The following is a 15,574-nucleotide window of genomic DNA, read 5'->3' as shown; positions in this document are numbered from 1 at the left end:
GTGGTTGTAACTCATGTGCCTCGTGGCTCTTGCACTGTTGTTGCACAATTACACATTAATGTGTGTGTGCAGACTTCCCTCGTGCTGGAGCAGGACCCCTCTTTCATTGACTGTGACAGGGCTCTGAGCCAGTACATAAATTCCCTATTATTCATGAACCACCTTATTCTATTCAAGCACCAAAGAGCTGAGCAATTACTTTTTTTTTTTTTTTTTTTTTAAGTGCAGTGAAATTGTGCCTGCTGTGTGCCAACTGCCAATGCTGAAGCAAAAGAACTGATTTATTCTTACAGCGCTGGACAGGAGCTCCAGGTTTGGCCATTAGCAATGGTGACCTCGGGATATTTGCTGCCTTTGAAATTTCATATTTGCTGCCTTTGAAATTTCATACCTTTTCCATAAAAACTAAGAGAGGACTTGCATTTTGCTGTGCTTGTTTGAGATTCTCCAGGCAGCACCCGCTGCGCGGTGCTGTTCCTGTGAAAGCTCTTTGCACAAGGAAGCCTGACCTTTTTTGGGGCACCAGCCCCATCTGAACCTCCAGGGAAGTGACCTCAGTGCTGTGTGTGGTTCCACATTGTCCAAGTCCCCTTCCTCTCCCTGCAGAGACAAAGTGACCCGAGTGGGTTTGAGCAGGCGGTGTCCCCCAGGAGCCACGAGGGGGGCGGATGTTGGGGTTTGTGATTCACAAGGGGACAGGAAACCAGCAACAGCTAACGAGCCCTGGAGGAACTGGCTCTAGCTGCAGCCAGAGGGGCAGGAGGAGATGGAACACATCGGGGACAGCGGCTGAGCCTGTGGGGTAAGCTGAAGGAGAAAAGCATGGGGAAAGCGTCCGGAGGTGCTTGGGGCTCCTATGGGGACARTGGGGTGTCCCACTGAGCTCAGAGATCCTGGTTAGACATTGGGGATCTTTTAAAGAAATTCAAGGTCACCCGTGTTAGACCTCTCTGGAAAGGAACATGGTGGATGTTCCCACCTCACTGCTGCTCCTGGCCATCACCAGCTCTAAGGTAGGAATTACCAACTCTCTCTTCTCAGCAGCATCTGAACCCCTCTGAACTTGAGATGAGTCCATCCCACACAACCTGGATTGCCTGTTTTACAGTACTGTTCTTTACATCTCCTCGTCCATCTGCTGATGGAAGTGTGGGTTTAATTACATTATTTCTGCATTCACATCTTCTAAAATATACTGGAAGATTCAATCTGTGCTGAGTTTCCCTCATCCCTGCATGGTCCTTTTTCTGGTTCCTGCCTGTAGCTTCTGGGACTGCTGCAGCCCACGCTGCTCCCCCWCCAAAGCCCAGTCCTTAAAAATAGCTGATTTAAACAACACTTCCTGGTTTTTCCATTGATTTTATGGCTGACTGGCCTYATGGATATGAATGTATTTATTTTACTACATGTAAGTGCTTGAAATTGCTAATTCTAGATGGAAAGAGATTTGTCTTTGCATAAGCTTTCTCTTGTGTGATCAATGTTCAGCGTAATATGGGCCATGAGGCAGATAATTCAGCAGAACAGGATGGTTTTGGGATAATCTTGTGTGGAATTGCCTCATTTTTGTGGTTTTGGAGCATGTAGTTACACAGGGGTTGCTAACATGGCATCCTCTGGGCTCCCAGTGGAARTGAATAATGCCGTGGGGCTTCAGTGCTGCCTGGAACAGGGGAAGTTGCAAATGCAAGATATGTCTGAGAGTTACTTTCTTGTGCTGCCATGCCTGTTGTGATTAAGGTTTTGCATTGTATTTTCCACCAAAATGCATTAAAGCATTTTCCAAAGTTATAATCTATGTGAAAGCTGGTTTATCAATTCTAATTTCCCCCTCTTATCATATGTTCTACTGAAATGCATCTGTTGGCATAAAAGTGTGATCTGCCTGAATAGCTGTAAAAACCTGTAACTCTATGACAACAGCTTTGCTAAGAAGCCTGACACTCCCATAAATCTGGAAAGGGGAAAGGAGATAGGAAAGGGGATGCAGACCTCTGGAAAGGAGCTTGTCTGGAGGCTCAGTGCTGGTCAYTGAAGTGGTTCCAGCCACAGGAGCTTCCTTGGTCTGAGACTTTAATTTCTGAATTGATGGGACTTTCTGTGGCAATCTGTGAAAACGGAAAGTGGAGTTACTTTTCTTAGATATGTTAGAGACATTGAGTCAAGCTGAATATTGCATCTGTTCAACAAGTCAGTGTGCTGAATTTCATATGGCAAGACTTTAAATACACTCTCCACTTCATATTTTATACCAGTGACTCATCCTACCAGCCTGAATTAGAATTAATTTACTGCAAACTGGTGCAGACCACAAAACTTTCTGGAGGGGAAAGGAGGTGACTGGTTTATATTTGCCTTTGAGGCATTTTTTGATAAATAGATAGAATACATAATATAAATACATTCTTTTAGTCTTTATCTTGCAGTGTGAATTCAGGGGTGGGCTTGACATCTGCAAAGGCTTAAAATGTCTTAATCAGAAATTATCTCATGGAAAACCAGGCTTTGCTGAGGCCACATCAACACATTCCTCACTGTCCTTTTTCCTCAGCAAAAAGTTAAAGTTCASTTTAAGTGCTCTTGCAGGTTGTTTTTAGTGAGCTTCATGCCTCCTCTGATGCTTTTGGAAAGTTCTTCCAGACTTTCCATCTATTAGGAATTTTATTTCTAGCCTGTGCATATACATCTTTTATCCTCTAATTTAAAAGCCAGAATTGTCTTATTACAATTCAAAAGTTTTTCTCACTTTATAATGCTGCTCTTGGRCAGATGGACAGTGAGCATCCATGTGCTCTTACTGTACATTTCAGTGGAATTAAAAGCAGGAGACCTTTTAGTCTTCCTGGATAAAACCACCCCTCTTTCCCTTGGATCTTCATAGTGAGCCTTGTACTGGGGTGAATCCTTAAAATAGGACTGACAAGACTTGGCACAGAGTGGATAAAMTTTTCCAAGTTCATTAATTCTTCCCTTTTTTTTCTTTACTAAGAAAAACCCTGTCTCCTTGATTGCTAAAAATATCTGAGGCCAGAGAAGGAGCAGCCCCTGTTTGGGAAGAGGAGCTCCCCCTCTGAAGGAGACCACAGCTGTATCCAGACTCCAGCGTGTTGCTCTCCTGGGAATTGCCTGTCTGGAGCAGCTGATCCCAGGGGATTTGTGGGGTCATGGTGCTCAGGGTGTGCTATGGCCCCACTGTCCTCCTCAGTACAAAAAAGGGAAAAACAGGCAAAAGGAGAAGAGAGAAGTGTGTGAACAGAACAGGGAATTGCGACACTATGCGAGTGTCACTCCTAAACTAGATGGGAACCTGTTTTGGCCCCGAGTTTGGGTTTAGCATCTTGAAAGCAGGGCTGGCCATCCATGACCTCCACGTGTCCTTCTGTGCAGAGACCTCCATGGCTCGAGTCTGTTCTCCTTTCTGACTCCCCAAGGCAGAGTGCAGGGAAGCACGTTCAGCCTTCCAAATATTTTATTTATATCCTGCCAGCCGTGAGTAAGTGCTTCCAGCCTTCTGCTTGTCATAAATCTGTTCATCACCTCCTTCTGTCAGCTCCTTACCAGAGCAGGACTTGTACAAAAAAAAAAGAAAAAAGGGTTTTCTATGGACTTGGATATTGGGGGAGCACTAATTATCTCCAGGCTGGCGGTGTGTGTGTGACTTGGGGGCTTTCTCGGGGAATAAAGCTGTGAAGGGGTGGGACACATCATGCCCTGTTCAYCAGCCCCTCAAATAACCACCTTTTGTGTCCCTGGTGAGCTCCCGAGGAGCTCAGGGGCTCCTGGGGCTCAGGAGCAGCCAGGTTTTGCTGCCTCACTGCCCATAACTGAAACAAAACTATCTCTGGAAGAGAGAAGGTAGCTTGCCATGCAAAGGGACAAATTAGGTCAGTGTAGTAAGGTGCCTTCAGCTCTGCCTTGCCTTCACTTTAAAGAAAAAAAAAAAAAGAGAGGAAAACAAAGAAAAAAAAGCCAGAAAACCCACAAATAAAGCAGCAGCATTGCAGCCCTTTTTATTTTGTTCATTAGTATTGGGCTAACTTCCCTCGGCTGCCTCTGGAGATGCTTTAGAAAAGATCCACAGCTCAATATTTCCATGTGCGATGCTGAGCAAAGGAAAAATGATGGGAGAAACCACATGATTTCGACCAGGCTCTGTTGGGTTCTGGTCTGCCCCTCTGGGGTGGGTCCATGGAGGTCTGGGGATGTAAATTTAGAGCAACTTGTCTCATCTTCTTCAGAAAATGCTGCAAAAAACTGTGCAGGGAAAGAGAGGCTTCTGGGGTTCTCTAAAGCACAAAGCCATGGTGGAGTGAGTGTTGGAAACTGTCAGGTTCTGGAGAGCCCAAGGAACCTGGAACAGGACAGGAATAAACCCAGTTTGTTCCCAAGCAGAGGGTGTTCTCAAAGCCACATTAGGGTCACTTTTGGGCTCTCAAACTGCTTTGGGAACTGCTGAGAGGATGCCGACACCAAACCCCTTCAGCCATTGCTCCCTGCTTTGCTCAGGTTTCTGTCAGAGTGGAAATGAGGGAGTTTCCTTCCTCTCCTTTCCCTGCCCCATGCTTATTTTCACCATGCCTTGATAATTACGACCCTTGCAAAGGACTGAGGCTTCAATGCCAAATTGGAGCACAAACCTCCCACCAACACGTTCAGCTGCTGTGCCAAGTGCCTGGCAGGGACAGGAGGATATTGTTCAGCCCCCACAGGCTCAGGCTTTGGGCTTTCTCTGATGTGAACAGGCTGTCAGAGAAACTTTCAAACTTCTGCAGAGTTTGGGCAGAGAAGCATTGTTTATTCCACTTTAATCAAGCAGAGGCAGCAGGTGCTGAGCAGGGCAGAATCAAGCTGCTTTCTGTCATCTGCTACTGATGTGTTTCATTATTTTAATAATCAATTGTTATATCTTTCCTCCTCCATTCTCCAACACAACCCAGACTTATGTTGTAATGAGAGAAGTTGAAGGTAGACAGCAGAAAAGCTTCCTGCCAGCCAGAGTGATGGCATAATRGCCTTTGGCAAGTTGAAATGTCTCCATCCCTAGGAAAAAAATGAAGTTTATTAAAACCAAAATAAATTAAAATAAGCTGCAGCCAATGAAAATCTGGCCTTGGGGAATAGGAAGGGGCTGAACAATCCATCTCAGTGCCAGCAGGGTGCTTTCTRTGGTATTTATAAGATTTGTATTTTAAAGGAAGAAGTTGAAGCCAAATCAWGCTGATTGTTAAAAAATGTTATCTGCTGTTTGTGGAAAAGCCTGTCATGGAAAGGAGGGGATGAGTTGGTGGCTGAGCCAGCTCAATRCAGAAAAAATCCTGGGGAATTTAACAGTGGAAGTCACTCTGAGCTTCAGGAAAGAGCCAAAGCACATTGTGCAAAGKTCTTGACTGTTTTAATATTACCAAGTGCCTCCCTTTTGCCCTCTCTTCTAGATAATAAAAAATTACTGTCTGCTGACAGCGTTCAGTGGCAGCAGTGTGGGTTTGGGGGTTGGGAATGAGTAATTCAGAGCAGTACGGGAAAGGGCATTGCCCTCTGGTCCTGTCATATAACCCAAAAGTCCCTTCTTGCATCCTCCATGGGGGTGTGAGGGCAAACAGCAGGTGCCTCTTTGGATGCAGGAGCTCTCTGAGGGACAATCTCACAGCCCTGTGTGTCCCACAGCTCACAGAGTCCCCTTTCCTGTGTTCCAGGCTGGATTTGGCCGGGCCATGGTGCAGCCAGAGCTGTGGGCGGCTGCGGTGCTGATGCTGCTCGGGGCGGCCATCAGCCTCTGCGTCAAGTGCCAGCTCTCTGGTGAGTCCTGCCCGCGGGTTCAGGCTCCTGCCACTGCTCTGGATGGGCTTTACTCCTGGAATGACCCCTCGGTGTGGATTTGGCTGTGCTCGGCCGTGTGCCAGCTTTGCTGTTGCTGGGATGTTCCCACAGCTTGAGCGGGGAAGGGAGAGCTGGGCAGGAAGGGGCACCTGAAACTTCAGCACCCCTTCCCTGGGTGGGGGTGATACTGGGGCTGCTCTACGTGCTCATCGTGGTGGGTGGCTTTGGGACATCCAGCCCCAGTTACACAAATCCTCAGAGGGTCTGGGACAGGAGRAGGGCAAGGCATGGAAGAATAAATTAATACAGAGAGTAGGGTGARCACCCAGTGGGGCTTGAGCCCCTCTCTGAGCACTGGGTGGGTTTTAGTGGGGGAGAGACTGGAGTTTGGGGTTTGGGGACAGGACTGGCTGCTTTGCTTTGTGGGGTTTGAGACAAAAAAAAACCCACAATTTAAGCATGGTTTCAAAAAATTTCATCTAAACCCTACTGCGATTGCTGCTTGCTGCTTCCGCTGTCCTGAARTGCTGAAGAAATTTTGTCAATGTGCTTTATTGGCCTTTCTGTTTTCCAACTCCCAAGCCATCCTTTCTAAGAGCTTTTTGTTCTCTTGTCTTCCAGCTACCAAACGGGGGACACAGCTGAATGAGCAGAGGAACCAGTAAGTTGCCTTTCCCAGTTTTGTTTCTTACTTAAACAACTCAGCCAGACCAAGCTGAAATCTGGGTTTATATAAAATAAAATAATGCCAGGATGGGGTGTGCAAGGTAGCGTGCCCCAGCCCAAGATGCTGTTGAAAGGGCAATGCCTTTACAAAGAATAATCCAAAGTGAAATTGAAGCTCAGTCAGTGAATCATTAATTGGAAAAAGATCTGAAATAGAGGGGCAAGTTCTTATCCTGTCCAGTTGTGTCCTGAGATGAGATAGAAAGGTTGGTTACTTCATAAAGAAGCCCCTGCCCTTGGCTGGTGTTGGTGGGACCCTATACCAGAGCAACCACTGCCCTGCAGCACAAGAAGTGAAGGAAATGCGGTGTTACACACATGCACCTCCCCTCATTTCCTTCAGCAACAGGCAAACCACAGTAAATTATATTAAAAAAGGAAAAGTTGGGTTGTACACTTTGTTAAAGGAGCAAATGAGGTGCAATGGGGCTTTGCAAAGGCCTCCAAGGGGTTTGGGGTGCTTGTTTCTGTGGGTAAAAGCTCCAGAGTGATCCCTGCAGAYCGATGGAGCAGCCACTGAAGGCTCAGTCCCCCACAGCCCCTCATGGGCTCCTGCTGAATTGTCCCAACTTCTTGAAATTTATACCTGGGTTAAATGGTTTGACTTCAGGTTCATGGTGGTGTGTGCTCTTTTTAGACGTGTGGATTGGGTGTCTTGCAAGCAAAGTTTGGGTCTTTTGACACCTCTCCTGCCAGGCCTGTGCCATGAATCCTGACTGGGAATGGGGTGACCCTGATGCAAAAGGGGGAAATGTTCCCAAAATTCGAGTCAAAAAGCGCCTGTGTAGAAACACCGGCAGTAGAAAATGTTTTGAATCCTCTTGTGCTCTGAAAAGTAGCTCTTCTATTAACTAAAACATAAAGAGATTACTGGTCATGGGTGTTATTTTTATCATTGACAACATTATTTTATTCATGTTGATGTTTGGGGGTGCTGGGAGGGACAGAGGCAGCAGTGGAGGTGAAGCAGTGGGKTTTGAAGCCATTTCATGTGTGAACATCCACTTTTTTTGTGCATAAAAAGGCTCTTCTGGCCTTTGGTGGCTGAAGCGTCAGAATGGGAATTATCTAAATAGTGTTTTCCTCATCCCTGGATCATTCCTTAGCTGATATTGGCTGCTCTACCAGTGGTACAAAAACACATCTTTAAAGGATCAAAGTGTCCAGGAAGATGCTCCCAGCTCATATGGGATGACACACTGAGCAATGCAGCTTGGCATGCCACAGAGCCCAACGTGGTGCTCTCTGCCATCCACTCACCAAACASTCAGGTCTCTTGGATCTCTTTTCCTTGTCATAAACCCCAAAATCAGCTGAGGCTGTACTTCCATTTTTTCCAGGCTCGAAAGCCAGCGGCGRTTTGAGGTGATTCGATCCCGTAGCAGTGAGTATGAGCATTGCATGTGGCTTCTGTCCTGTGCTGTGGGGGTCCTGTATGCATAGAACAGGGGGAAAGTAAAATTCAAAGAGTCACCTTGAAGACAGGCCATGAAATTATGAGACCTGGATTGTCAAAGGCAGCTTAGATGCTCTTAGGGAATTCTGAGTGCTAGGAGAAAAACATCCTTTGCCTTGAAAATAATTCACTAAAGTGATGTTGTTGAAAAGTGACACCTCAACTACTGGGGCTCTTGGAACCATACTGTGCACCCTGTGAAAATGAAAGTGTGGGTGACAGGAGTGACTCATTCATCATCCCCCCTCGCTGCTTCCTACAGCAGGTTGCATTCAGCACTGACCTTTTGAGTTTTRTATCACAATGGGCAGCTGCCAGGTSCTGGTGGAATGTGTCCMTCTKCAGATGGCTCTGCCCTGCYCTGGGACTCTGCTGGGTCCAAGCCYCTTAACMTCTTTACAAGTCTCTGTTTCATCCCAGCCCAACAAAAGCTCTCGACTGCACCTCATAATGTGGAGGGAGGGGAATGGTCCCCAAATTGAGTGGTTTTGGGGGACAACAGGTGACAAGGCAGGGGCTGGGATTTTAGCTTCCTCTGCTGAGTGTCTGCAAGCTCTGTGGTCAGCAAGGACACCAGCTTTTCCTCTAGTTGTTTCCTGTTTTGACCATTTTTGAGCATTCAAGGAGCAATTTGGAAGCTATTTTAGGATGCATTAGGAAAATGCTTGGCAGTCTTGGGGATTCCTCTCTGATGCATATTCTGTGTTTTTTGAAAAATCTGCTGCTGCCATAAAAATTAACATGATAATTTTGTTGTTGYTGCCAGCTGCAATCCGAAGGCTGGAAAAAATTAAGGAACCTGAAAACTTATCAATAGCAAGGTACGTAAAAAACCCAGGTAAAATCTAGCTCCAGAGCCAAGGTTGGATGAAGCTCACCCAACATACATGAACATTTGGGATTGCATCGTGGGCCCTACAGATGTGGCTTGGGCTGTATTTAGAATCCAAGAATAGTTTGGGTTGCAAGGGACCTTTYAAGGTCATCTAGTCCAACTCCCCTGTGAGGAGSAGGGACATCTTCAACTCAATCAGATTGCTTCATTTATTGATGGTCAATAGTATGTTTACACCTTTTCTGGATTTTCTTCAGTCTGGCTACATTCTTCTGGCAWCTGATTAAATTAAACCCAAGGAAGTGAGCTGTGGCTGTACATAATAAATACATCATGGAAAAGAAATTATCATTATTCACTTATAAGCAGTTTGATGTGATAAATCCCCTTCTCCCCATCACTAAAACCCCCAGGAACACAGCCAAGATAACTCTGCTGCAATATTCAAGCATAGTTATTCCCATCTTGGGATTTTACCTCAAATTCTTCATCTCCTCTTGCTCCATGCGTGTGCTTGATAATCTCACAGGGAGGTCTCATGGATGGTCCTTCTGATGGTATGCAATTGCTGATAGGGTTTGTTCAGATCTGGGATTTTAGGTCTCTTTTTTCTGTTTCAGGAAAGCCAGCGATGAGCTCAGTGCTTCCTGTCACAYTGGATATGGTGAGCAGYTTCYTGGGAYAGGCACAGTTTCAAWGAATCACAGGATCACAGAATGGTTTGGGTTGGAAGGGACCTTAAAGAYCATCTCCTTCCAACCCTCTGCCATGGGCAGGGACACCTTCCACTAGCCCAGGTTGCTCCAAGCCTTRTCCAGCCTGGCCTTGGACATTTCCAACGATGGASCAGCCATGGTTGCTCTAGGCAGCCTGTGCYRGRGCCTCACCACCCTMACAGGGAAAAATCTCWTCCCAGTATCCCATCTAAYCYTGTCCTCTGTCAGTGGAAAGTCATTCCCCCTTGTCCTGCCACTCCCAGTCCTTTATCAAAGTCTCTTTCCCTTTTAGCCACTGGAAGAGTCTCCAATGTCTCCCCAGAGTCTTCTCTTTTCCAGGCTGAATAACYCCAGYTTTCCCAGCCTATCTCCMGAGCAGAGATRTTCCAGCMCTTGGAGCATCTTTGTGTGCTCACCTGGATTTGCTCCAASAGGTCCACATCCATCTTAATTTGGGTCTGTCCTGGGTGTGAGTTTAAGGTTCAGTGCTTGTCCTGCTCTGGCTGACCAGTCCTGGTTATAGCCATAGGCAKAGATGGTTTAAATATCACCTCTGGMTGYCCCAATTCCTGTACCCTGGAGTGTCCAACCTTGCAGCYGTGTCCCCTGACCTCAGAGCTGAGTGGGGATAGAGCTGCTGGTCTGAAAATACTCGGTGTCTCTATTGTTGAGCTGCTCCCATCACTCAGCTTGAGTTCATGTGTAATGTGCCCCTCTCTTGTCCCCAGGGAGCAGGGACGAGTCCAGGTACCAGAATTTCCTGTCAGGTAAATGCTGCAGCCACATATCTGGGGGTTTGGGAAGGAAATCTGCTGAGGGGATGGGAGGTCCCAGGGGATGGGAGTGGCAGGGAGTGCACAGGCAGCCAGCATCACAGCTGGCAGAGCTCTGGCTCAGTCAATTTAGAGATTGCTTTGTAAGGCACACACTGATCTGATTACCAGCACAGCGGAGGGGGATGGARTCCCCGCTGCCTCCCAGGGCAGTGTGAGCTGGCGCTTGCCCTAAGAGGATTACTGATGTGTGGGGCTGTGCTCTCCCTTCYCAAGCTGGGGAGGATGTTCCCCATCTCCCTGCCAGCTGGCAGGATGTGTCCATGAGAATCAGTGAGCCGGGGTTTTCTCAGGACCTGGGCTGGATCAGGGCTGTCTCCCCCTGCTTCAGCCACCTGGCTCTGCTGTGGATGGGCTTGGGGRCTGTGCCAGGGCTTTGTGGCTGCTGGGGACATCAGCTATGGCTGAGCTGCAGGGTTTGTCTGGCTGAGCTCAGGGAGGGCTGATTGGGTTGATGCCATGGTGTTGTGCTGACAGCAAACCCTTTTTCTTGCAGAGAGCTGCCTGCAAGAAGATGCTGCCTATGTGTAAGTACCCGGTGCTGCTGCCAGCATGGTTGAGTGAAGCCCTGCTGGTCCCAGTGCTGTCCTGGTGCTCCCACAGCCCCTGGAAGGCCTGTGCCAGGCAGGAAGTTCTGACTGTGCTGCTCTTCTCACAGGGAGCCCATATCTCTGGATAACTATTACAACTGCACCAGGTTCTTCACTCCACCCCGTGATCCGTCTCCAGGCAAGCGAGGTGGGTTCCTTCTCCAGCCTGGCTGTGTCATGGCTACAGGGAGCTCATGAGACTGCTCTTGCCCAGGTCTGTGCATCGCTGTGTACAGCCTGAAGCAAGGAGGGTCCAAGAGACACATTGGTTAAAAGGGTGTAGCAGAGCTGTAGGACTTGAGGTGTCACCTAAACTGCAGAAAAAACAAAAACTCTCTGACAACATTTTACTGTTAGAAAGTCAAGGGCATTACTTTATTTTCTGGCCAGGATGTTGTTCTGGCCAGGATGTGCCACAGAAATAATTTTGTCTACACATAGCCCGGGTGTATAGGGAAAATCATTCTAGGACAGATCAATTTTACAAGATTTTTCCCCAAACTTTATACAGTCAAAACCCATAGARCTTTATTGGTTTAATGTTCATTGGTTCTATGTTTTGCAGTTCTCAGTAWTWGGGTTCCTATTGGATCTGGATCTCTGATGCTAATTAGGTCCTCCTTTTTATCTTTTTCCTAGACCAGGGGTGATGTTCGGGGCTGATGTTCAATTAAGGGTCGTTGATAGTTTTTGATGGCCACTGATGGTCACTGATGGTCCTTATCTTTTGTCTTACTCCTGATCTATTGAGATGTTACCTTCATCAGGGCTCACCTGGTGGAACAGTGCCCTGGAAAGAAAGTTTAACACCCTTCCCCCAGGGCAAAGGCAAACAGGATCTTTGACAGAAGTTATATAAAAAATTTTTTAAACTGGTATATTTTCTAACAAAGGGATGTCCAAGCCCCCATCAGTCCATGTGTTGCCTATAAACAGAACAGCCCAAAACCACTGGTGATGGTGCTCCTGTGGCAGTGAACACCTGATTCCACTGCACTGGGATACCCCRTCACTGGGTCAGCACAGGGCGTCACAAAGACTAACAATTTTTTAGCTAATATACACTTCATTGTGGGAAACAGTCCCCTCCTGCAGGTGCTGAGGGATCTTCCCAGGTCACTTACACTTCCTTAGATCCTTTGTCACTCCTCTTTCTTCTCTCCATCAGAGAAAGATGATGACACCAATTCCTATGAAAATGTTACTATTGGAGCGCCTCAGGGYTCCGATCCAGGTAAATGTATTGCTGTCATGGTTCATGTGTGTCACACAAAGTGCAGAGAGGGACAGTGACCTGCTTAGCTGAGAAAAATCCACTTGTTCGCTGCTCAGCTCTTCCCACCAGCTCTATGCTATGGAACTGGAGCGCAGGGGCTGCTGCATGCACAGAGCAGGCCTGGAGCATTTCCCCTTTCCCAGAAAAATGCACGTTGTGACACATCCATCCTGATCCCTCTGACTTGATTGTTTCTGCAGCTTTTGGTGTCTGTATCTACGTTTTTAGTGTTGATACAGCCAGGTTAAACATGGTTCTAGTCCCTAGCTCAGGTTTCTCACCATATCCAGCACAAGAAGGCTGYAGCCAGGAAGCTTCTGCTGGATGACACAGGACCACAGTGTCACTTCAGCACTTCCAACTCAGTCCTGGGATGTTGCAGTCAAAATAGGAACTTAGTTTGGTTTCCTTCTGTGAGTTAACACATGCTTTCCACACTGCTAAACCCACCCTGCTCCTGCCTGGCTTTGTCCAGAGCGATTAGAGGAGGCAGGAGCAGCAGGGATCCAYCTGATCCCCATCCATGCCTGCAGATATCCAGGCACGTGGCCAGGGCTGGAAAAGTGATGAGGCAGCATCAGCAGATCTGTGCTGGCTGGAAACTCAGCCACGTGCACAGTGCAGGCAGGGTACAGTGCTAGGAGGGGGGGTTCACAAAGGACTGTTTTTAGTCCATTTTCTGTTTAGCTTTGTCCTGTCCAAACTTTTCCGTGTCACAGATGACGTTGTAGACTATGAGAACAGCATGGCAATACACACGTGGAAACTCCAGCAAGGGCAAGGTACGTTCTCAGCTGTTACTGCAATTTGGGGATGGGGCTCATGGGCAGGGTGCCTGGGGCACGAGGCAAGTGTAGACCATGCCACGCAGCCATTGCCCTTAATTCTTTCCCCAATTAAATATCCAAKGCAATGTACAAATTGCTACACACTTCTGTAACTGAATGCTGCTCTGTTGGGATGTGGTGTTTCTCGTACTCAAAAGGCCACTGTTTGGGTGGCTGTGCCTAACCCTGACCATGGGATGCTACAGAAAAATCTTACTCTTCAGGTTTTTTATCGTCTCACATTTGAGGTTGCCCCAGTGCAAGTGCAGTCGTGTCATCCCCTGTGACACAAAACGGTGTGCACACACCCAGTGGGTCAGCCCTTGACTTTCCTGCTAATTAGGGGGCCTATTTCTCAAGTTGACCTTTTAACTGTGGTTTAATCTAATGTGTGGCTTCCTGTGAGGTATGGGGGGAGCTCTGGCCTGGGAGATAGTGGGGAGTGTACAMACATATATTTAAGAGCTTTGTGTCTCTGGTGTGAAAGTTGCCTAAGCAAACTGATTCCTGTTTGCACACTCTCTAGATTAAATCTCTTTTGGGTCTGAAGAGCTGCCCAAGCTCGATGCTTCCRGAGTGTTTGCAAATTTACTGTGACCATTTTGAAACCTCTTCAAGGAGACTTTGACACTGATCTGAGGTTTCTTAGCCCAGGCAAAAAAACACATCAGCACCAAAGGCTAAATAGTGGCAGGACACATACTGTGTCAGTGATCTGTGTGTTGTCACATCAAGCCACTTACTGATGAGTGTTTCCCATCCTCACCCTCAGCCCTGCTGACAGAGAGCCCGGATGATGAGCCAGACTACGTCAACGCGGGTCCTGTGTCAGGTCCTGCCCTGCTGTCAGAGCACAGGTAGAAACAGAGTAAATGGTTGATATGGTTATTTAGGGGGCTGGAAGGATTTGGTTTATGGTGTTTATTTTGGGGTAGGTTTATGCCAAAGAGACCTCAGCCATACCTTGCTGCCAGACATCTTTTTGCCATTACAATGATGCCTCTGTTGTGGCTTTTCCTAGCAGAGTACTATTCTAAAATCCCAATGTCCAACCAACAAATGCCAACAGGAGTCCTCCACCAAGGGAGGCTGAACTGATAAATGGACTCCTGGTGTCTCTGTGCCTCCTGCTCTAATCAGGGATCACCCTCCAGGAGCACTGGGGCTTCTGCTTAGACATGGGCATTTTGTAGTCACAGTCACTACTTGTCCCTGGAAAGAAAATGTACTAGGCAGCARACTTAAGTTGAAAGCAGGGATTAAAAGTCAGTGGACTCACTGTCCTTTCTCCTCTTATTTCAAGTATTCTGCGTAAAGTCTGAAGAAATCTTTTGCTGAGCTGGAAGAGGACACCCAGTGAACATGCACACAGGGAGAGGGAAAGATTTCCATCCCTCGGTGAAATCTCTTCTCCAAACTGCCCGCAATCACACAGAAGGGATGTCACTGAAAGAAAGAAATGCTCTGCTTGAAGCCCCACAGAAGTCCAACAGCAAACCTGCGACTGGAGAAAGCACTACATCCCCAGCAACCGTGGGCAAGCCCCAAGCTCCTCATCCCATCTCATTTCCCTGCGTGTCCTCTCGAGGGAGGATGGCATCTGGGCAATGTTTTCTCCTGCCAAGCATGAAATGAATCCTTAACTTGCTGAACAGTAATGCAGCCAGCTAATTTGTCAGGGTGACTCATGCACGATGGTATTAATCAGATTACATTCTGATTTAGCTCCTGTGCTCTCCTATACAAGCAGTTTCCTACATGAGAGGAACTGGCAAGGCAGAGGTTGGCAAAGCAGCAGTGGTTGTCTGGAGCTGAATGAGATTCCAACCTGTTCACAAAAGCTAAAGAGGATTAAATGCCTGCCCTACCCATGGCTTGTAATTCACAGTGTTGGTCTATGGCAGTTTTTCTCATGTTTCAGGATCTGTTTTATARTGATACAAAGAACCAGCAACAAYTGTGAGGGGCASATCCACAGCTRTCAGCTTCAGAAACTCTACCAGTCCCTCAATATGGCTGTAGAAACATCATCCCAGAAACAGAATCCCTATCTCCTGAGCCCTGATGCAGAGATCTGGCACTTTCGGAACACTTATTGAGTTCCAAAATTGAAAAGCTTCCAAAGAAAATGGGGTGTTTTGTTATGGTTTGTAATGATACAGATATCTACATGATCAGGTGACATAGAAATGGCAGGACATGAGGTGACATGGAGTGTGTCATGCACAGGATCTTATGGGAAGAAAATGCCTTAGAAGCTTTCTTCCTCAAAACAAACTGCATTTCAGGAAAAAACACAGCCCACATTCATGGTGAGTGAGTAGAGAAGGGGAGCTAAGGGTTAGAGAGCCATGGATTAGGAGAAGGGATGTCAGGTGCTTCCTGCTGCAAATGACTTGGCTCCATTTTCAGCAGTATCACCAAGAGAGACCACAGGTGCCCACCAGTGTAGCTGAAACAGTGGGTGGGTTGGAGTTTGGCTAAGGAGAAGGTTACTA

At 47.2% G+C, this 15,574-nt stretch overlaps 1 protein-coding gene across 1 annotated transcript; it reads left to right on the top strand.

The window, feature by feature from the left end:
- Positions 1 to 811: 811 nt before the first annotated feature.
- LAT2 (linker for activation of T cells family member 2) lies at positions 812 to 15,031 on the top strand. The gene is made up of 13 exons (XM_057375503.1): positions 812 to 1,013; positions 5,694 to 5,796; positions 6,439 to 6,478; positions 7,884 to 7,927; positions 8,766 to 8,820; positions 9,455 to 9,498; positions 10,279 to 10,317; positions 10,880 to 10,910; positions 11,042 to 11,121; positions 12,142 to 12,207; positions 12,969 to 13,031; positions 13,849 to 13,933; positions 14,380 to 15,031. Exons 1-13 carry the CDS (start codon positions 963 to 965, stop codon positions 14,396 to 14,398), a joined length of 720 nt encoding a protein of 239 aa, XP_057231486.1. The 5' UTR covers positions 812 to 962; the 3' UTR covers positions 14,399 to 15,031.
- Positions 15,032 to 15,574: the final 543 nt, after the last annotated feature.

The sequence above is a fragment of the Malurus melanocephalus genome, unplaced genomic scaffold (assembly GCF_030028575.1).
Source record: "Malurus melanocephalus ecotype Western Australia unplaced genomic scaffold, MMel_1.1 scaffold_251, whole genome shotgun sequence".
Lineage (NCBI taxonomy): Eukaryota > Metazoa > Chordata > Aves > Passeriformes > Maluridae > Malurus > Malurus melanocephalus.
This window is presented reverse-complemented; position numbering and strand designations above follow the sequence as displayed.